Source organism: Lissotriton vulgaris, chromosome 5 (genome assembly GCF_964263255.1).
Source record: "Lissotriton vulgaris chromosome 5, aLisVul1.2, whole genome shotgun sequence".
Lineage (NCBI taxonomy): Eukaryota > Metazoa > Chordata > Amphibia > Caudata > Salamandridae > Lissotriton > Lissotriton vulgaris.
The window spans coordinates 72,525,869-72,549,311 of record NC_141693.1 but is presented as its reverse complement, the minus strand read 5'-3'; the positions used below and the strand labels follow the sequence as shown (position 1 = coordinate 72,549,311).

The 23,443-nt window shown below is 44.2% G+C and overlaps 1 protein-coding gene across 1 annotated transcript in view; it reads left to right on the top strand.

The window, feature by feature from the left end:
* The window catches only part of LOC147710218 (E3 ubiquitin-protein ligase TRIM39-like), a 171,672-nt gene that overhangs the window by 61,944 nt on the left and 86,285 nt on the right, over positions 1-23,443 (top strand). The window contains exons 3-4 of the mRNA XM_086920897.1: positions 5,457-5,687; positions 21,896-21,918. Of these exons, the coding sequence (XP_086777023.1) occupies positions 5,457-5,687; positions 21,896-21,918 (254 nt within the window). The remainder of the gene's footprint in view (positions 1-5,456; positions 5,688-21,895; positions 21,919-23,443) is intronic.

The window sequence follows — 23,443 nt, the reverse complement described above, 5'->3', positions numbered from 1 at the left end:
TTTGAAACGACCAGGCCGGCATCTGATCTCAGGCAGTGAACCCATTTCAGATGTAACCTCATATAAACAGTTTTCATGGGCGGGGTGAGGAAGGCAGCCAGTGATCGAGGCGAAAGCGCTTTCAAAAGTCGCAGCAAACTTTCCGGAAGCCCAGATCCTGCTGTTGTGAGAGCTTTGCACAGCATGCCACCATTGGTAAAATTACAATTCAACCAACATACTTCCACTACACACCACATGCACACACTCCATAACACATGGCAAAAAGACATTGGCATTTACAATGCCATTAGCTCAAACTCAAATAAATCCGAGCCCGATTGCATTTCTAATGCTTGTTTTAAATGCATGGTACACTTCTTTGCAGTAGGCATATTAACCCTCTGTGTTACATTAGTTCAGTCACAGCTGCCACTGGACAAAACTCTCATGTGTCTCCAGCAGGGAAATTAATCACTGTTATCTTGACACTTTTATTGTTCTTTGAAAACTGCTAATTAAACAAGATACTTTGCAGTGCTTTTAAAACTGCTGCCTGCGGACCCCCTGGGAATGTGTCAGGGACCCCTGGGGGTCCACGGACCACAGTTTGGGAAACACTGTTCTAGGGCGAAGAACCAATGAGTCACTGATTGCTAGTCTGGTAGGGGGTTTGTGTAGTAAGGTGGGTTTTGGTACACCGTAATTTACTGAGGTCCTTAGTCTTTATGCACAGTTCTGTGTATGAGCAGAATTCCTGCAAGTAGTTACAGCAAAAAGGCTCAATAAAGGGCTTGCACTTTGAATATGAAAATAAAATAGAAGAATAGTTGATAATCACAGCTAAGGAATGCAGCAATTAGATGTGTGTATGTGTGGATGATGTGTAGATTGAGTGGAAGATGAAAAACGTGACAAATGAGAAAGGCTGGAGAGACGCAAACTACCCACTGCATTGTCAATGAAGTGGATCTTTGGATTTCCAGGTCATTACACAGATAGGGTGTTGGATTTCGCAGTGGGAGCAAGAGAAACTAGTACCATATTTAAGGAAGAAAGCTAGTGCATAAAGTACACACAGTAGGGCAGATTTACAAGTTTGTGGGAAAAATTATGCAAAAGGGGCGCAAGGGGTTTGTAAACCTGCCGCAGTGTGTGGTAGAAAAGATGCAAGAAAGGACGGAAGTGTGCAAATTACCCACTGCTATTAACGGGTAGTACTTACCAAGAAGGCTGAATAAAGGGCCTGCACTTTGAATTTGAATTAAAGAAGACTAATTGATAAGCTCAGGCAAGAATGGTAGCAAGTAGGTGTGTGTATTTGTGGTTGTTGTGTTGATTGTGTGGAAGATGACTAAGGTGAAAAATTAGAGTGGTTGTAGAGATGCAAACTTTCCATTTCTTCGTAAAGGAAGTGGGTGTTTAGTTTTCCAGAGCATATATATATTCACTGAAAAAACCATAGGTTTCAGGCACGTTATAGTTACGAATTAGCATTTAAAAAACCTTTGAAATTCACTGAAAAAACTATAGGTTTCAGCCACGTTATAGTTAGGAATAAGCATTTAAAAACCTTAGAAATTCACTGAAAAAACCATAGGTTTCACCCATGTTATTGTTAGCTGGACATTTCTCTCATACAAAACCATTGAAATTCCCTCGTTCTAGTTAGTTCAGCTAACTATAACTCGCGCGCCCGCAATTCACTGCTGATGACGTCACATATTACATCATTCATGACATGATCAGTGACATCACTCATGACATCACTGATGACATCTCAAATGACATCACTGAGACTTCATCCTTGTGAAAGAGTGGCAGACCTCCTCTCAGTGTAATATAACCATTGATACACACATTTAAAATAGAAACTAAACATTTCAAAACAATGGAGATACCAATACCAGTTAGAACAACCTATTCAGTAATTCCAAAATGTACATACACATCCACTCATTCACCAACAGTTCTATATCGTCACTCATATATGTACTCACTCATCATATGTACTCATACACCTATACATCCTTTTTCACACCTATACTCATATATAGAGTTACTCACACACATACTCACACATGCAAATAAACTATCAAACATCTATTTACTTGCATATACAGCTATACATACACCACTACACTTACTTGTACAGAAACATACACATAGTTACTCTCTTAAACAATCACTTATAGAAACACATACTTATTTATACAGGAACTCTTCCAATCTCTCACTCTCATATATACTCACTTATATACATACATTTTCAGATATACTAGTTTAAAACATATGTAGTTACTCATAAAGACACTATTGAGACAGTCATTCACTCACTAACACACACATACACACATTCATCCACCCATACAGTCCTGCAGACATGCTGTGTTCAAAACACATACATCTTAGAAAAACAGAGCTCCTTCTCCTGAGTTCGGTAAATCGTAGGTGGCAATAGGATCCCAAGTGGGACATTTACATCAATGGGAGGGATTGCAGTGTTGCACGGGTTATCAAATTTACAACTAAGTGTATGTCGGGCCCAAAAGTACCATGAAAAGCATACTATACAAAAAAACAATTCTTTTTTTTAAAAAAAAATTCATTCATTTATTTGAAGAAATGTTAAAAATTTGATCATAACATATTATTGCAAATAAAACCATATACACATTCGTTATTCCTGAAATACAGTAATTAAAAAACTTTTCAAAATTTTGTTTCAAAAATGCTATTCTAGTATTGTTATACACAAACATATAAACATCATATTTACTAATCAATAAATTGTAATAGGAACGAAATTGTCGACGCGGCACCTTCTTCAAGGACTCGTTCACAGCTTTATTATATCTACAAAAACATATCACAATACATATAGTTAGGGCCTTTATTTTATTACAGCACTTGCACTTAGATTTCTATCATATTTTGACTTATATCCTAATATTTGGTAACCCCGAACACTTTGCACTACAGGATCTATTTCTTCCTGGTAATATATTACTGCGTTCCCACATCTTAGTTGTACTAAGGGGGAAAGTATGGCTGACTTGGTAATTCTTCAATGATATGCAGTGTCTTACTTCTATTTCCTAGACACAGCTGGGCTTTTGTAAAATTAGCATAAGGGACCAACAGGTTTTAGTTAATTCTTTTCTCTGAAGTCCCACTACTCGGTCTCCCTCAACTTACCCAGGTCGGTTCTTCCCTGGTTCTGTTATTATAGGTCTCTATGAGCACGAATACATCCGCTCACAAATCTTTCCTTCCTTTTGTTCTAGAAGGGAATACACCTTGTTTTAGGTTACTCGATTTATTGTGCATTTTCTCTCATTTTGATGTACAATCATGCATATCTTTACCTTATATGTAAATTTTGTAGATAATTCACTCGGGGTTAGAAGAAAAATGGACCAACTTCAATCCTATTAGGAGGAGACATGTTTATTGTATAAGTAGTTTCCTTTTGTATTATTTTAAGTTGTTCTTTATACTATAGGGCTTTTACAGTTTTTGAATTTCTTCGGCCCCCTTTTTTTTTTTTTATTAAACTACTTTACAACCCTTTCTTTATAAGTATCCATGTATAAACATGTCTCCTCCTAATAGGAGCCTGTAACGTGGAAGCCCCTTCAGCAGTGGTGCACATTTATCACCTCTCTGACACTGCCCTTGGTTGTGACATTTAAGTGTTCGACAGGGGCATCTGTAGTGATAAAGTTATCAAGGGTGCCATTGCCATAAACATCATGATATCTGATAAACTCTCCCACAGTTTTCGTGAAGTCTTTTTTTCTGAAGTACACTCTTCATTCTGTAGTGGTTGCTCCCTCACTTGTCGCCACACCGCCTGATTGTATTCTCATCTGAGGGCCTGTTCATTGCTGTAAAACACTGTGACAAGATCACATCTCTGTACACCAGGCTCAGGGTTTGAGCACTGCCAGACCATGATCAGGGGGAAAAGGGTCACAGGTCAGAGAGGGGCTAATGATCATGTTGGTTGAGGTCTTTTGCCTCTAGTGCCTTGAGGTCTGTCCTACTATGGCTCCGAAACAGGCAAAGGACACCCCATTCTGGACTTGACTCCCAGGATAGCGAGGCCGAGCAGTCAAAGGCTTCTGACGGAGGTAGAGGGTGGGGCAAGCACTCAGAACTCAAGAGTCAACCAAAGGACACAATAATGTTATGTCTAACCAATACTTATTTCTAGTAAGAAAAAAAATATTTTAAGGTCACGACAAAATAAATACGAGCCAGTTCAATAAAGGTACAAATATAGGGGTGCACTGTATGGCCCCCAGAATAGCACAGCAGACTTCTGGGGGCTTCTACCCTTTGTAAGAGTTCTAATGCCTATGGTTCCCGGTATGTCATATGGGTATAGGTATTAATCAAGCACAGACTCTGGGTTACCCCACTGGCTACTGTGTAGATCAGTTCAGTGTCTTCTGCCTCAGAGATTCACGTGGGTAAAAACTATATTGCTCTGACTGCAGGTTTCTCTACCCTTCTATACGTACTCGGTGTTGACGTGCTTGGAGTACCTGTTCCTGTGGCAGAGGCTTCAGTTATGAGTAGCTGTAGTGCAGCCACATTTGAGTCAAGGGCTACCAGCGCTCGATTTCAGTTCGTCAGGTCACCACAGTGCGACTTATCTTTGACTGGTGTGGTCTTCCAGGACAGTTGCTCACAGATGTTCAGTGATAAACGTTGGTGCTGCAGGGTCGAGTCTTCAGCAAGTGATTGTCTTTGGCAGTTGCGACTTCCCAACCCTGATCAGTGATCATTGATGGTGGATCTTCTAAGTGCAGTTCTGACGTCAGGCACCGATGACACAAGGTTGATTCTTCCTTGAATGGTTTGGTACAGCTCACTATGGGAACTGCTCAGGGAGACTGGGAGACACCACACCACACAGATCGCTCCTGTCCTCTCTCCGACTGGCAGTCAGCTTTCTTTGCGTGTTTCTTAAATGGAGACTATGCTGGGCTTGTCTCTTTGACAGGCTGTACTCTTTTATCTTGTGACACTGTCCTTCCTTCTCTTATCAGGGGTGCTTCTCAGTGCTAGGCAGACCCTTGGCTCTTGCAGCAAGCAGTGCAGACTTCAGGTGATGTTCCCTCACCTCTGGGAGACTGATGTTACACAGACATTAGTCTTGGACACACAGCAATCCAGGTACCTCCCGTCCTTGGTCAAGAAGAAAGTGGGGTGAATTGGATCCAACTTTATTGTACTCATTTTGCAGACAAGGAAACCAGATCCACTCTCTAAAGCTATGAAACTGGTTTAGTTAGATTCTCTTTCAAATGTCATTTTTGGGATGTCTCTCAGACACAGCCTTTGTGCAAGGTGATGACAATTACAATAGACAGGCCATCCACCCTTCTCCTGGACTCCCACTCTCAGGACGGCTTGTAGGAAGCCTTTTTTTTTATATCTAACCAGCTTTTCTTTGCTTCTGACAGGAGAAGTTAAGAACTGAGAAGAATAAAATTGAATCTCAGTTTGAAAAACTGCTGCAGCTCCTGAAAGAAAATGAGCAAACACTGCACAGGAGACTGGAGGAAATGGAGAAGAAAATTACCCTGGTAGAAAATGCAAACATCGCCAAACTGTCCAATCAAATCACCTCTCTCAATGCCCTGATAACGGAGATAGAAAAAAAGTGTGAGGAGCCTGCGTGGGAACTCCTGAAGGTGAGATACTGTTTGGTAAATACAACATAAGAAGGAAGTGAAATATTCATATTTTGTGTGCTTTAATAAATGTATGAGTGGAACACATATCGTCTCTTGGCAGGTGAATGCACAGTGACCCCACGCACCCTGAGAGCTGCACACATTATACAGACATGGATATTTTAAATTGTCCTACTTGATGCTAAAAGCTCGATTCTATGTACTAGGAGTGAAATGTAGAGTGACCTCTTACAGTGTTGTATACAAGTTACTGTAACACACCAAGCAATTCCAGTGACAGTAATTAACAGATGGAGACCAAGGAGCAAAATGTGAAAAAAGCAGGATAAAAATGCGAAGCATAGTGTGAGCAAGCATCTCAGAGAATTGGAAAAGAAACCAATGTCCTTTTTTTCTAAGAAGTTTTAAACCATTTCTGTTCTAAATTGATGACTTTTCCCCTGATACAGGTGGCCTCTTTCTTCCACATGAAACAATCTCTTGTTAGGGTGAACAGCTATATAACCGGGGATTTGGAATAGGTATTGGCATGCTCGCTGGGTATATGTTGCCTCAGATAAAGATAGAGATTGCCACAGTAAACTCTTTTGTTTGAAGAATAGTGGCATTTTTATAGTATGGGTAACCCTTGATTATATTACAGAGCATGCAAAATGAATGTCCACAAATTGCTGCCCGGCAGCAAAAGAAATTTGATTTATGACTGTATTATCTTGACCCCCATTAGCGGCAACCAAATTCCTCACCAATATGGCCTAGGGTGGGATTGGAGGTATAAACCTCCTTATTGTGGTCATACGCTGTCATTTTAACGGTGATGATCGGCTCAAATAGTTTTATTTTAGAGCCAAGAAGCTTCTTGAGAAATAGCACCATGTAAAGAGCATTAGACGAAAGTGACAGGGAGAATCCCTCGGAGGGCGACAGAGAGCATCCCTCTGAGGGTGACGGGAAGTATCCCTCCAAGATTGACACAGAGCATCTATCCGAGGGTGACAAAGAGCATCCCTCTGAGGGCGACAGAGAGCATCCCTCTGAGTGCGACAGAGAGCATCCCTCTGAGGGCGACAGAGAGCTTCCCTCTGAGGGCGACAGAGAGCATCCCTCTGAGGGCGACAGAGAGCTTCCCTCTGAGGGCGACAGAGAGCATCCCTCCGAGGGCGACAGAGATCCATCACTCCTAGGGCGACAAAGAGCATCCCTCCGAGGGTGACAGGGAGTATCCATCCAAGAGTGACACAGAGCACCTATCCGAGGGTGACAAAGAGCATCTCTCCGAGGGGGACAGAGAGCATCCCTCTGAGGGCGACAGAGAGCATCCCTCTGAGGGCGTCAGAGAGCATCCCTTCAAGGGCATCAGAGAGCATCCCTCCGAGGGCGTCAGAGAGCATCCCTCAAAGGGTGACAGAGAGCATCCGTCTGAGGGTGACAGGGAGCATTCCACCAAAGGTGGCAGGGAGCATCCCTCCGAGAAAGACAGAGAGCATCCCTTTGAGGGTGAAAGAGAGCATCCCTCCAAGGGTGACAGGAAGTATCCCTCCAAGAGTGGCACAGAGCATCCCCCCAAGGGTGACCGAGAGCATCCCCCCGATGGCTGCAGAGAGCATCCCTCCAAGGGCATCAGAGAGCATCCCTCCGAGGGCGTAGGAGAGCATCCCTCCAAGGGTGACAGAGAGCATCCCTCCGAGGGCGTCAGAGAGCATCCCTCCGAGGGCGTCAGAGGGCATCCCTCCGATGGTGGCAGAGAGCATCCTTCCCTCCGATGGTGGCAGATAGCATCCCTCTAAGGGTGACAGAGAGCACCCCTCTCGGGTTCCACAGCCAGTTCTGAAATAGTCTGAGTTGAAGTAGTTTGTAGCGGACATGACTTGTCAATGTTCGTACAAACATGTCATTCACCAGTTAATCTAAGCCCATGTTCAAATGCCATTTTTGCTTCTAGGAAAATGGTAGATAGTAAACCTGTTTCCCGGGTGACCAATTTGGTGACCAATTTGGGAATGAAGCCCACCACCACCACCACCACCAATGTAGCTAAAAGTTTGGAGAATAGTTTTGTGTCAGTGTTGATCAAAAATGGGACCAGTAAGACCCACAATCCAAGGGAGGATCATCCTTATTACAAGCGAGGACGACTCTTGCCTCCTGCTAGGTTGGTATGACCTTGTGACTCATTCTTGGATGATCTCCCGTGACCCTCTGATGTAACCTCTTTTGTAAGTACAGGAAGATGACCCATGACCTGTTGATGAACCTCAAACAATCCCATGTGTTTGGGTTATCTGATAATAGTGGTCCTCTGCTTGCTACCACCCACTAAGTCAGTAACCCTATTGACTTATAATTTCAATAGACCAGGGTTGTCCAACTTGTAACTCGTGAGATACTGGTAGCTCTCCAGCTACCTACAAGTAGCTCATGTGTGTAGTCAGCCGACTAAATTAGATGTTTTTGCTTGGTTGAATTAATATATGTGTACTAAAATTCTGAAGCGTGTATTTGAAATGAATATGTATTTAGTTTCAGAACTCATCAACTGACTTTTTGAGGAAAAATGGATTTCGAAAGTATATTTGAAGCTGTTATTTGAGTGATAAATCATGCAGCTTCGGAGAGACATATTAATAATATTATTACCATGCACCCGAGGCAGTGTACCTATGGGTGTCCAGTATTACTCATGCAGCTTTGAAGAGACGTATTATTAATATTATTACCATAGTCCAGGGGCATTGCACCTATGGCTGGCATGTATTACTCATGCAGCCTTGGAGAGATGAATTATTATTAATATTTCCATGGTTCAGGGGTATTGCTGCTATGGCTGCCATGTATTACTCATGCAGCTTTGGAGGGACGTAATATTACTTTGGGCCGGGGGCATTGCACCTACGGCTTGAATGTATTACTCTTGTGGAGGTATTTCAAATTGCTGGTATGACCAGTACTGTAATCTTGTCCGTTGTGGTCACTAGTGGAACACAAATAATAGTATCTTGGATGCTTTTGTTTTATCATAAGTGGCTCTTATTACAGAAAAGGTTGGAGACCCCAGCAATAGACAATACAGCAGTCCCTTCAAAGATAGTAGAATTTCAGAGAAATGAGTGAATAACAGGCAATACGTTTTTTAAATATATAATAAATTCTATGTTTATTAGAAAGATATATATTTTTAACACATTCTGAATCATATTGAATCAAAAACACCATTTCTCCAGCATTAGGGGTGTCTTTCATAGATTCACATGCTTGAATATTCCCCGTCCTCGAAGTGGGAGTCCTACGGTACATAAAGATAGCAATAATGCTAATATATTTATATGTAATAACATAATACATAATAAAAATAGAGATAATACACACTGAGAAACCTGTACAATGGTTCCTCCATAGGAATGCATTATAAAGGGAAAAACTCATTTGTAACATATCAGTGTCATTATGTTAGTCCAAACTGCGGCCAATCAGGCTCAAGCACCCTCTAGAACCTTCTCCTCAGAAGCTCCTGTCCTCAGATGTTGTACCGCACGTCGTGTGAAGGACGTTGCAGGTACTGGTTTTCGAATCCTTGCCAGTGCTGCGGCTCTCCGACGTCAGGGTTGGCTAAAATCCACGTCGTTTCGACAGGAGGTCCAGTCGAAGATACTTGATATGCCGTATGACGTTGAGTCTCTCTTCGGCTCTCACATCGATGAGGCACTAGAATCGATAAAGAAAGATACCGATACGGCAAAGTCGCTTGGATCCTTACAGTTCAAAAAGCAGCCTTTTCGTGGCGCGCGTGGACGAGGCACATCTTCAGGCACTTTTCGTGGAGGGCAGTCCCAGTACCGCCAGTACAATCAAGGAAACCAGCGTTACTCCACCCAGCAGTCCAATCGTCAACAGCAGTCAAAGCCCTATAGAGGAAAGTCTAACTATAGGGGTGCCAACAACAAACGTGAATGACTTTCTAGTTCCACAGAGAGTTGGAGGGCGAATCTCGCAGTTTTATTCCCAGTGGTCTATGATAACATCGGACCAATGGGTATTAGACATTGTACACAGGGGTCATGCCTTGGAGTTCACAGAGATTCCTCCAAATTCTCCACCATCAGGCCCGCCACCTCCCCATCTCGAGGAACTACAACATCAGGCTCGTCTTCTGATAGAAAAGGGTGCAGTCAAAGTGGTTCCTGTATCTCAGCGAGGGAAAGGTTTCTACTCACGGTTTTTCCTCATTCTAAAGAAGACGGGAGAGTGGCGGCCCATTCTAGATTTGAGAGCTCTCAATTTGTTCCTAAAACAACAATCTTTCCGCATGCTGACGTTATCGGAAGTCTTGCGACTTCTCTGCAGCGGAGATTTTCTAACAACAATAGACCTGCAAGACGCCTATTTTCATGTGCCAATACTCCATCGGCATCGCCAGTTCTTGAGGTTCAAAGTAGGTCCAATACACTATAAGTTCAAGGTGCTACCTTTTGGCCTACGTTCAGCACCTCGTGTCTTCACAAAAGTTTTGGCTCCGGTCATGGCTCATCTGCGTCTTCAGGGAGTTCAGATTTTTCCTTATCTGGACGATTGTCTTCTAAAATCCCAATCTCCTCAACAGCTGGTTCAAGACACACGTCTATGTCAGCAGACGTTCGAATCACTGGGGTTAACCATCAATATTGAGAAGTCCCACTTTGCACCGCTGCAAAGAAGAAACTTCCTGGGAGCAATTCTAGACACGGACCTGTCAAAAGCCTTCATCTCCCTCGAACGTCTTCAAAAGATATTTTGTCTGGTCTCTCTCATCCGGTCAAAGCAGTCAGTTTCTGTGCGGACGTTAAAGTCGTTTCTGGGGATGGCATCGTCCTGTATCGCACTGATCCCAAATTGCAGGTTGCGCACTCGTCCTATACAGGAAGAATTAGACCTGCAATGGCGCCAAGTGTCGGGGTCTTTCAACGACCTGGTGAGGGTAACGTCTCGCATGAAGAACAGTTTGCTTTGGTGGGAACAACCATCCAATCTGGACGAAGGAACTTCGTTTCTAGCCCAGTCTCCGGATCTGACATTGACTACAGATGCGTCCATGGAGGGTTGGGGTGCTCATCTCCAGGACCTTTCCATCAAGGGCAAATGGACGGCCACACAACGAACCTGGCATATCAATCGGCTGGAGTTGATGGCGATCTTCCTGGCGCTCAGGTCATTCTTGCCCGTAGTGCAAGGGGAGTCGGTGCTGGTTCAGACAGACAACACCACCAGCATGCACTACATGAACAAACAGGGCGGCACAAGATCTCAGCCACTGTCTCGACTGGCTCAAAGGATTTGGGATTGGGCTCTTCGACATCAAATTTCTTTGACGGCGGTCCATCTGCCGGGGGTATCCAACTTCCTGGCGGATTCTCTGAGCAGGTCCATGTCATCCACTCACGAGTGGGAGATACATCAGCCGACTCTAGACTTAGTGTTCCGCCGTTGGGGTCATCCCATGATAGACCTCTTTGCAAGCCCAGTAAATCGAAAGTGCCGGTCCTTCGCAAGCTGGCATCCCCATCCAGAGTCCAGCGGAAATGCCCTCCTCATGGATTGGAACGGACTGTTTGCTTATGCATTTCCACCGATCCGGTTGGTGCCGAGGACGTTGTGGAAAATGCACAGGCAACCCTGCCACTTAATACTGATCGCCCCTCGTTGGCCCAGACAGGCATGGTTCTCAGAGCTCCTTCAGTTATCCCAATGCTCACCCCTTCATCTGACTCCATGTCCAGACCGCCTGACGATGGACGATGGTCAAATTTGCCATCCAGACCCATCAACGCTTCAATTATCGGCATGGAACCTGAATACGTTGAATTTGCAAATTTAGATATGCCCCAAGAATGCAGAGACATTCTAGCGTCTGCTAGAGCTCCATCAACCATCAAAACGTACAAGCTAAAATGGAAGCGTTTTTGTCATCGGTGCGCTGCATCCAATCTCCATCCAATCAATTCCACTCCGGAACAACTTTTGCCTTTCTTTCTGAGCCTCGCTCAGTCTGGTCTCTCTCATGCCACCTTGAGAGTTTTTCTAGCAGCTATTTCACGCTTTCGGCACGATGGTTCAACGTCTCTCTGTTCTTCTAGAATAATCCGACAGTTCTTTAAAGGTCTCTTCAGGAAGTTTTCTCCTGTTAGGTGCCCTCCTCCGGCATGGCACCTCAACGTGGTGTTGTCACAGCTTATGAAGCCTCCTTTTGAGCCAATTCACAGAGCAGACATCAAGTATCTTACCTGGAAGGTTGCATTACTTTTGGCCTTAACATCTTCTCGTCGTGTAAGTGATCTTCACGCTTTCACGATCAAGCCTCCGTATTTGCAATTTAAGCCCGATGGAGTGTCACTTCGTACCAATCCGTCTTTTTTACCGAAAGTACCTACTGATTTCCATTTGAACGAACCTGTCTTCTTAAAGACTTTTGTCCCGGATCCAAGATCTCCGGCAGAACAACGTTTACATTCTTTAGACATCAAACGCTGCCTAAAATTTTACATTTCAAGGACTACCCCTTTCCGTAAATCCGATCAACTGTTTGTAGCATATGGACGGATGCGGAGGGGACATTCAGTGACAAAACAAACAGTTGCAAGATGGCTTTCAGCAGCCATATCCTTTTGTCACCAGCAAGCTGGCAAGCCTTTACAGTGTTCAGTGAAGGCACATTCAACGAGAGCGATGGCGTCTTCCACCGCTTTGTTTGCTGGGGTGCCTCTACACCAGATTTGCCGAGCAGCGACATGGTCCAGCAGGCATACCTTTACCAAACATTACTGTTTGGAGGCCATCAACGAAGCGGATACCACAGTGGGGCAAGCAGTGCTTCGTCATCTTTTTAAATAAGGTGAGCCTCTGTTCCCTCCTCCATTTCTTTCTGTGATTGCTATATGCGTTTAAGCTGTATGTTATTGTCTTCAAGTTTGGAGAATGTATTTGCAATCCCAGCTCTAAGGAGGTTACAGCTATCTATTCTATTCAAGCATGTGAATCTATGAAAGACACCCTTAATACTGGAGAAGAACAATTGTTACTTACCTGTAAACAGGTGGTTCTCCAGTATTGGTGTCTGGAGAAGAACAATTGTTACTTACCTGTAAACAGGTGGTTCTCCAGTATTGGTGTCTTTCATAGATTCACATGCGACCCACCCGTCCTCCCCTCAGAGGCTCTCTTCTCCTCATGCACTCTACTTCACTTTGGTGCTACGAAAATCTGAGGACAGGAGCTTCTGAGGAGTAGGTTCTAGAGGGTGCTTGAGCCTGTTTGGCCGCAGTTTGGACTAACATAATGACACTGATATGTTACAAATGAGTTTTTCTCTTTATAATGCATTCCTATGGAGGAACCATTGTAGAGGTTTCTCAGTGTGTATTATCTCTATTTTTATTATGTATTATCTTATTACATATATATATATTAGCATTATTGCTATCTTTATGTACCTTGGGACTCCCACTTCGACGACGGGGAATATTCAAGCATGTGAATCTATGAAAGACACCAATACTGGAGAACCACCTGTTTACAAGGAAGTATCAATTGTTCTTACGTCATTGATGGTCATGAATTACTATAGTAGTCCTATGTTCAGCTCTTCCTAAAAGCTCTGATGTTACAGAGTATTATATCACAAATGCTGGTCTTCTGAGAGTGGTCATCAATGTGTAGTCATTTGCTGCGAATCAATGTAGCCACTACAGCCAACACAGGATTCGCGGTGGGTACCATTCAACCCAAAATCCTTCCCAATTATTTATTTAATAGTTTACATACTCTGTAGTAATTCTCTATTTCTTATTAGGACATGTTCCATTTGCCAGCAGTGAACCTGGCGTCGCCCTCTAAACAGTACATTTGAGTCCCTATACTGACATGAACTTTAGCCACGCCACATGTGGGTCATAGACAACATGTCATAAAAAGTCCAATATTCCAAATCCTTTACTCTTGCCTGGTTCTTCTTTAAACTTGAATAGAGGGTCTCCCATCTCATCGTTTTCACTCCAACAGCTCACCCCATTTTGGGATTAATTAATCCAGTAATTGGTGGGAGCTTCACACAAGTAGATCCTTCAAAAGTCCATAACTGCACAAGAGGTGGTCACATTTAATTGTTCTTCCTGGGCAGCTGTGACATCATCTCTTAGATGGATTCCACTTACGTGCACTCTTATGGTACCCCGTCTGCCTGTACCTCCTCCTGCTGGGCCCTCTTCTAGTACTCCTGCTTGTATCTCCTCCAGCAGGGCACTCTTGTAGGACCCATTTTGCTTGTACCTCCTCCTCCTGTAGGCCACTGATAGGGAACCCCTTCTGCCAGTACCTCCTACCTCCTTCTTCTGATGAACACTCTGGTATCCCTTCTGTTCTTACTTCCTCCTTCACAGCACTCTTCTAAATACCTCTTCTGCTCATACCTCCTCCTGGGCACACTTCCTGTATATCTTCTGCTCAGAGAGTTGGCCTCGTCCACCAAGGTAGATCCAGCTCCTTCAGCCGGGTTAGGACCCAATTCCTTGCACTGCTCCTTACTCACCAGTCACAATGGCTGATGACTTCACAAGGCCGGCTTCTCACTTGGGGGTTGTAATTCGCCAACCGCCTCTCTGCAGCAGGCAGCTCCTCTATTCTATAGGCAGCCGTCAGCTCTCCTTTCAGGAGTCCTCTCCAGGTTGTCCTCACCTGTAAGGAAGCGGCTATCAGGGGTCCTGGCTCTGGAACTGAAATATTTATCTCCATCAGTGCTTTGTGGGTCTTGACACTGGTCATAGAGACTCCTGGCACAGTGGTCTGGGTTTCTCACTAATATTTGTCCTAGTTTTTTTAGATGCAGATAAAAGTTTGTGATCTCATTCTCTGGAGCTGGTTTCAGGCAGTTCTAACGTTTTATTTACTAGCACAGACTGGTCAGGTCTTAGTCACTCAATCTTGGCCGGAACAGAGAGTAGAGCTGGGTGCGCTGTGACATAGGAATCTGAGGCAAAGACTCAGAAGAGAGGCCTACCATCTCATCTGCTGCATAGAACTGTATTAACTCCTCTGAGGATGAAGGATTCAGGAAGTGGGCAGCGAATGTCCTAAAGAGCATCCGTTGTCCCCCTCATTCCTTTCCTTTCACAGACGTCTGGTCCGCTCCAAAGACCCCTGGAAGGTTTCCACAATCTACCTCCCTATCTGGAAGGCTCCCTCCATCCTCCATCATATGTACCATTCACAAACAGGATCCAAAAAGGAGTCCTGTTCCAAAGATTAAATTGCAGTAGACTCACTCCAGGCTCATCCTAACCCCCCACATGCAGCAAGCATGTAACATGCACTCTCTCTGTAGGTGTCTAGGCACTATAGATTACAGCTAGTAGCTCAATTATAGTAGATGAGGCTCCGTGAGAAAGGCTCATATCACTGCAGAGGTCCAAATACCTGTATTCAGAATGTAATATAGGGAGGGTTTAGGGGTAGAAACCAGTGTCCATTTGCCGCTCCAGCTGTGCTCTAAGTGTGTGTGATATCACCTGTAGGTCTTGTAAAATGTCTCCTCTACGGATGGGAATCATTCATGATTTGTGTTATTATGAGAGGTTCGCCATGTGCTGAGTCATGTGACACAGAAGCAGAATATAAAAGACAATGCAGAGTCATGTGACCTTATTCAGAATATTGCAGATTGTCACATGAACTCATTCATATTCGCCCACTGCAGTGTCATGTGACCAATGACGTTGATTTACCAAAATGTCAGTGGTAGTGGAAGTGACAACACACATTATTTGACCTTGATGACATTCCAGGAAGTGATATCATATGACCTTTGATCCTAAATGTCCCCTGGAAGTTGTGTCAAATGACCTTAACTCTGAAGACGTTCCAATAATTGACATCACTGAAGTTCTGTATTAACTGCATGCTTAGTATTAGTAACACAGCCAAAATGCTTATTTTAGAAACCACCTATATTAGGGTGTAGACCTGATCTGTGAAAGTTGTGGGATGTAATACTTACCCTGAATGGTCGTGAGCCAGACCTTTTCTCGTATGCTTGGGGGAGGGGCTGAGCAAATATTTTTTTTAAAGGAAGGCTAATAGTGTATTAGAAAGCACAATTTTCTCATAAGCTTATTAAAAAGGCAGCACTCTTATATTCAAGTATTTTCAAGGTGTGATAAGCCAATGAAACTTGACCCTCCCAAGGAGTTAATCCCATTGTTGTCGAAATGAGCTATGGATGCCCCTTAGGTCAAAATCACCTCCATTGTGCCAGGGTCGGCATTTTATCATGGGTGCCCCTCGTATGCAATGTGTTCCCCTTTATGCCACATGTTACCTACAATATCTCAATGTTAGAATTTTGCAATTAATGCCATCACATACCTTAGGTTACACTTCGGTAAAATTACATCTAGAATAGCGCTAGAATCTTGTCTTGGTTGCCCCGCCCCAGTCAACCCATATGCATTGATTTTCCTCCCTTATGCCAAGAAGTCGCTCTCCAATGAGCTGGTACCAGCATTTTGTCATGGGTGCCCCCTATGCCAGCAATTTTCTTAAGTGTGCCAATATTTTTCAATGGGTTCCCATTATGCCAAGAAATTCCTTCAGCATCCACTTAAAGTATTTTTTCACAGCTGCCTGCCGTGCTAACAATTGCCTCCAGTATGCCAGTGGTAGAGGTTTTCCATGGCTCCCTCTATAATCCACAAATTACCCTCAGTATATAAGGCCCAATGGCAGACTAACAAGCTTCACTCATATTTACTTATATTCACTCAACTACACTCAATTATTCATTCTGATTAGCACTCATTTATTATCACTCAGTCTAACTCACTCTCACTCATTCCTACTGTTGGACTTGGCCCTTTTTGCCTGGTCATCTCTGAACTCTTTGCCTTCCGCCTGTATTTTTTTCCTACCTGTTATTCGCTGTTTTATGACTCTGGGCACTTTACCACTGCTGATCAGTGCTCCATGATTGGCTGGTTTGGTTTACTTGTCAGGCCCTAGTACAGTGCACTGAGTGTGCCCAGGGCGTGTAAATCAAATGCTGTTGGTGGTCTTGCATCACTGGTTGTGTCAACCACAGAAGCAGCCTGTAAAAGTGTGTCTCAGGTCTGCCATTGCAGAGCCTGTGTGCAGCCTGGTACTGCAATGTTGACTGGGCAAGTGCACCCACTTGCCAGTCTCTAAACCTTCCCTTTGCTTCATATCAGACACCCCTATGGTGGGCCCAAGGGCAGGGTGCATTGTAAGTATAAGGTAGCACATGCCCTTGTGTATGTGGCATGTCCTAATAGTGAATTACAGCCATTTTCGTTTTTCACTATTGCAAGGCTACCTGTTCCCCATAGGCCAGAATGGGCAATTTGATTATTAGATCTTATAATCCTAACTGACTCAGGGAACTAGGTAGAAATTCGAGTTTAGTATGCCTGAACTCAGAATGATAAAATAAATCATTTAGTGAAGTTGGTTTTAACATTCTGTGTTTGAAAATACAGCTTTTAGAAAGTTGGTACTTTCTTGAGTAACTATCCAAAGTCCTGCCTCTGCTAGGTTGTGTATTCCTAGTCTGGAGTTTGAGTGACAGTAGCTGGGGAATTCCAGAAGACAGGGTGAGTCAGCACAGGGCGAATAGAGAGATCTGCATGCAGATGGGTGAGAGCCTTCAGAGAACAAAGAGAAACTGTGTATAAAAGAGGGGACCCAGACCCCAGAAGTTTAGATCACTTTTGGGAACAAGAAGAAACATTTGCTGAGGAGAGGAACCAGAGAGACTGAGGAGAGACTATCCCGAAGCTGAAGTGCTGCTTGGGGGATTGGCCTGCAGTGGTTGCCTGACTGCCAAAGGAAGGAAACAGGAACTTTGTGTGTACTTTCATCAACTTGAGAGGGATCTCCAAGGGCTTGAGAAAGAGCTTGCCTCCTGCTGAAGTCTCAGGGCCAACAGACTTCAACCACCAGCTCCCCAAGAGTTCTTTGGAAGTGCCTGCAGCTGTGTGGGGCTTTCTGAGGGACTGCGTGTCTTAAGGAGCTGAAAGTGCGACTCACGAATGAGAAGCGTGCCTCTGAACTGCCCCAGTCGCTTCACAACGCCGAAGGGCCTCGTATCGCCGGAGAAGAGGATCGACGTCGCCCCAGACACCGCCGCATCATCGGAGAAGCGTGTTGCCGCCGCAGCCGCTGTTGTCGCATCGCTGGGAAAGCGTGTCAACGCTGCAAGCTGTTGCATCGTTGCCGAAGCGCCTTGCATCTCTGGAGAAGATAATCGATGTCGCATCAGACGCCGCCGCATCACCAGGAAGCGTGTCGCTGGGCCTGTGGCGGCTCAGAAGAATCGTTGAGTCGCCATACAGCCATCGGGCATGCACGCATCGTGTTGCATCAAGCAGAAGACACCATTTTTCTTCATTGCACCGTATCTTCCTCACATCACAACGCTGCTGGTTGCATCGCCACAGAAGCGCCGTAAGAAAATGACGCATCACCTCCCCACGCCGAGAAGAACCGACGCATCCTGTACGCATCAGTAGGGACCCAACGCATCACCGTTTTTGCTTGTAAGAAACCAACGCATCATCTTCCCTGCAACACTAAGGTACATTGACTCAGTGTCGCATTTTAACATCTAAAGAGAACTAAGCTAATTCTACCATTTTAAGTACAGTATTGTGGATTTATGTTGTTTGTGGTCTTGTGTTAAGTCTATATAAAAATACTTATTTTTATACTACTACTTGTGTGGTGTCCATCTGTAGTGTTGTCACTAGGTTACTGTATGTGTTCACAAATGCTTTACACACTGCCTCTGAGATAAGCCTGTCTGCTCGTGCCAAGCTAAAATGGGGGTGAGCAGGGGTTATTTTAGGAGTGTACCCCCTTACCCTGACTAGACGCATGGGTCCCTATTTAATCAAAGGTACCTACCTCTGCCATCTAGAGACCCCCAAATCTAACACTTACTCTGACTCCAACATTCTTACTCATACTCACTTGCACTAACTGTCATTCTCAAACACTCTCACTCACTCATTCTCTCTCCTTCATTCACGCTCTCTGACATTCACTCTAACTCTTATTCAATAATAGTTTCTCACTCATGTGCACCCACTCTTATTTTCACTCATTCTGATTTACTCATACTCACTGGCAACTCACTGACAATCGATCTCACTTATTCTCACTCACTACCTTTTAGTGATTCTCACTCACTACCTGTCACTGACTCTCACTCATACATTCATGTTCACATATACATACATACACTCACAAACACATGCTCTGTTTCACACAAATACACTCTCACCCACAATCGCGCACACTACATACATTTAAAAAAAAAAAAAGTTTACGGGGGAGGAGCCTAGCCTGCAGCCGAGATGGCCGCCTAGTCTCTCGGCTCCGCCGACCCTTGTGCCCTTCTTCATTATCCTGCCACATATCCTGTACCTCCACACGCCACGCGCACTCGAGAAGTGCTCCTGATCACGTCGATGCTACTACCGGCGCAATCCGAGCACTACCGGCGGTGAGAGGTCTCTGCTTCCTTCCCGGCCCTTCGGGTGATCGCAGCCGGGCCATTGCCTGTGGGGGACGGCCGGAAACGACTACAACAACAGCGGCCGCCGTGGTGGAAGAGGAGCCGGTCGGCAGTACTTGCGGTGCGGCGCTGGGCTTCTCGCCGCAGCGCTTCCCTCCGCTCGGCAGCCCTACGCGCCTGGAAACATTGTACCGGCGCTTATACATTGTATCCCTGCCCGGCTGGGAGGCGGACTGGACTGTTTCTTTGTTGCTTCTCCTCCGTAGCGGACGCCATTTTCCGCACTGGGAACCCAGCGCCTGCCAGCGGAGTTATCTGCTCACCTCGGGGGCTGCTTGTTTGCCGGCATTCTTTCAGTTGGAGATTCCTCACGATCAGCTGTCTTCATGTCTCTGTCCCAGCGGAGCCTTGCTGATCCTCTGCAGCATCGTAGTGAGTCGATGAGTGGAAATGGTGACTTGCTTTCTGAAGTGCTCTGCTGCCGTTCGCCCTGGGCGGGGGACAATGCTGCATCCTCTATTCTGGATACACCGCTGGGGCTTCGTGATATCCTGGAAGCTTTGGAAGATCTAAGGTTGGCCTTTCGGGACACTGCCTACGGACTGGGGGCCCGGCTCGGTGAGATTTCTCCGGCTGGCCATGATGGTCTTTCAGTGCTGCACACTACGCCACATCCTCAACCTGTTTACTGTGAATTGTCTGCCCTTGTGGATGTGGCATGTGGAGGCGATCGCAGGTCCAGCCTCAGTTTCCGCTGCAGTACTCTCCGGAATTGATCTGAAGGAGTTAGGCGTTAACGATCCTTCGCGATGGCTGGTGCTTCTGCTTCGGACGCCATGTTTTTCATCCCCTTTGTCTTCTGATGGCGTGCCTCTCTGCTTCTTCTTGGATTTGCTGTCTTCGCATCGGCCTGCTGCTACGCTGGAACTCTTGCCTCGTCTTGCTCCCTACTGTACTCTCCTCGGACAAGCAGCGGTGGCATCTCTTGACTTTTGTGACCGACCTCCCCGCCAGTTTGACTCATCTCCAGAGCCTCGACTTCTGCAATGGGTTTCACGGTTGCCTTCTCCGTCCATGTTGGCTGTTTTAGACCTGGACTCAGTTGTCATGCCGGTTCGAAGGGGACAGGGCTGAGGATGTTTCTCCTTTTTGTTGCAACCTGCTGTGTGCATTGCTGGGGCTGTAAAGGACAATTGTTGGAGGTACATGTTGTTTAGGTACTGGGTCGAGGTCCGGGGTTGGGTGGCCGCGGGTAAAAGTATTGATTGTTTTGGTTATTTCTCTGGCCCTCCTCCGGTCTTATGTGAATCTCTTTTTCCTTCTTTTCCTTCCTTCTGAATTTCGGGTACTCTTTTGGGCCGACAGACACACTGTTAGGGGGGGGTAGGCCGTAGCCTCTGCATGCGTGTAGGGTGGGGGGTTTTTCTTTGTACGTTTCAGTTCCTATGGGCCTTAATTTTTTCTTTTTGTTCTTTCTTTTCTACTCTTTTCTTCTCCTATTTCCTCGGGTCAGGGGGTGGATTGGGAATTTGTGGGTAGTGGCTGGGGTGCATTATATTGTGTGTTCGTCATCTATCCTGACCTATTCGCTTCCAGCCGTTTGTTTTGTGAATAATGCTTGCTGCTTTCTCTGAAGACCGTTGCCCACCTCTGTCCTGATCGTATTGTTTGGACTCTGATCCTTCTTGACTCTTATTTTATGGACTCTTTTAAAAAACTTTAAAATTAAACCTTCACTTATCCTACCTCTCGGCAGCGCAAATACGTATAGTGTAACTTGGATTAATCGTGCCTGCTCTGATATGCTGCTGAGTCGCCCAACTGCTTGCTGATGTGCTTTCTATACTGTCGAGGCCGGCCTGTGGGTTGTAGGCCCGTATTTGTTTGCACATATTGTCTAATAAAGGTTTTCAAAAATTAAAAAAAAAAAAAAAAAAGTTTACATACAACATCTAAGCAGTGAACAATTGCCTCTTGGACAACTCAATACTGTATACGTTTTTTATCCACAGGTCAACTATTTTGCCTGCAGGTGAATTTTGATTAGTAAACAATATTTAATAAATTTAAAATTTGTTGAGAAATGGTTTGAGCAAACATACAATTGTTGATTTGGGTAGACAAAACTAAAAAGTAAAAATGTTCAAGACAGGGTTATATTCATTTGTTTTTTTCATTAGTTTTCTTTTTCAAAACATAGAAGACTATTGTACAAAACATGTGAATGACTTTTTCAATAGACAAATTGCAAAGACTCTATGTACAGTGACAATGAAACATAGAATACATGCCAAAAATGGCATCGGTCTTCAAATGCAATTTTGATAGAACTACTATATTTGCAGAGTATAGGGTCTTAATAGTTTATACGGCCTCTGTACTACAATTGTTCTTGGGTCCAAAGTGTTGAGGTCAGGGAGACACTGTGCTATTTCATTACCACTCAGAATATCAGTTTCTTATGTCATGTGACCTCATGCAGAATATCACAATCTGTGCTTAGTCATGCAATACCACGGAATGTGCTGTGTTATGTGACCCCAGTCACTGTTTTCTAACCATAGATAGAAGTGTTTCATTCCTAAAAATACTGCCATAACTTTAACATCTTCTCTGGAAACTGATTTCACTATGTTTGTTTTTTGTTTGGCAGGATGTAAGAAGCACCATAATCAGGTAAGGCTGGTTTATTATCCTCCTCTGTGTGTAAGGAGCAGTTGTCTCTGCTGCAGTGTGTAAATGCCACTACTGAGCTCACGCAAAATGCTAGGAAACTTTCATATCCTCATAAAATCACTTTGCATCCTCAAAAAAAAAACTTAAATCCTCAGAAAAGACCTTTTATTCCTCTGTAAACTTAAGTCCTCCGAAAACTCTTGTGTGTCATCAGGAAACTCCCTTAAATGTTTTTAAATCCCCGTGAGTCATACGAAAACTCCTTTGAGTCTTGTAATCATTGCTACAGAACTGAGCTGCTGTCCTCACAAAACAAATTTGTATTCATAAAACTTACTGGAAGTCCTCGGAAAAGTACACACAGACACCCCAAGCACAACCCTGAAACTTCCTCTCAGGTTGTCCTGAATTAGGAGTTGTGCTAAACCTCATTCAAAGTTTCCTAACTATGGGGCCAGTCTTTAAAGTGGCCCTTCAGTGCCTCCAAACCTCATTGATATGTCATTAAAGTCATATAATAACATAACATGTGTATATCTAAAACCACATTCACCCCTAATTTGGCGCCAAATAACAGATGTTTATTGTTACCCAACTCAATGGTACTCATTTTATTGACCTCAGAAAGGATGAGAGTAGACCCGCCAGGATTTGAACCTGTGACCATGAGGTGTAACACAGGCAAATGCAGTAGATGCATTAGTCCTCTAAGCCACCAGTCCTGGCCTCCTTCTTTAGTAAGTAAAAATATTTATTCGGTTGCAGTTTTACAAAGAAACCATAAAAGCATTCATATATTCCATTTCATCATAACATTTCTAAAATATATTCGATTAATTTTAAGATTTATAACGCCATTAAGTTATCAAAGGGATTGGAGATTGTTATTTTGTAAGTTTAACCTGTGCTTGAAAATACATTTTAGGAAGGTGCTTACAACTTTACATACATATTCAGAGCTTAAAAATTGCAGCCACAACATTGCAGGACGACACCTTCGAAGGCCTAAATTTCGGAGCAAGGGGGTTAGCCAAAGTTTACGGTGTGCCGTATAAAATTTGCAAAACAGTACTGTATGAATTGTTGTCTGCTCAGATAGACCATCACATGGGCAGGCCGTTAAAGTTTCTTCCCAACTATTTCTGTAGGGAAAAGCTACAACCCTATGGAAAATGTTCAGTCTAAATCTCGCTAGTAGGAATGGTTCAAACTGCGAGTCGACATAGGTTAGATATGGTTCCATTTCCAGGGTGGTCATTACCGCTAGAGAGTGCTGTACAGATGGTTTCTTAGTTTCCGCGGAAATACGTAACTCTTCGAAATGACTCAGCGCCTTTACCTTTAGTTCTTTTTTAGTAATTTCAGCGATGGATTCAGGTTTATAAACGTATATTAACCAATCTATTTTTTCAGCACGATCTAGGGTCATACAGTCCGCAATAATGTCTTTAGTAAGGGTATTTTTTGTTGAAACCCATATTCGGCGCCATAAAAGTACAGGTTCAATTTTGGCCAAGTCCTCAAT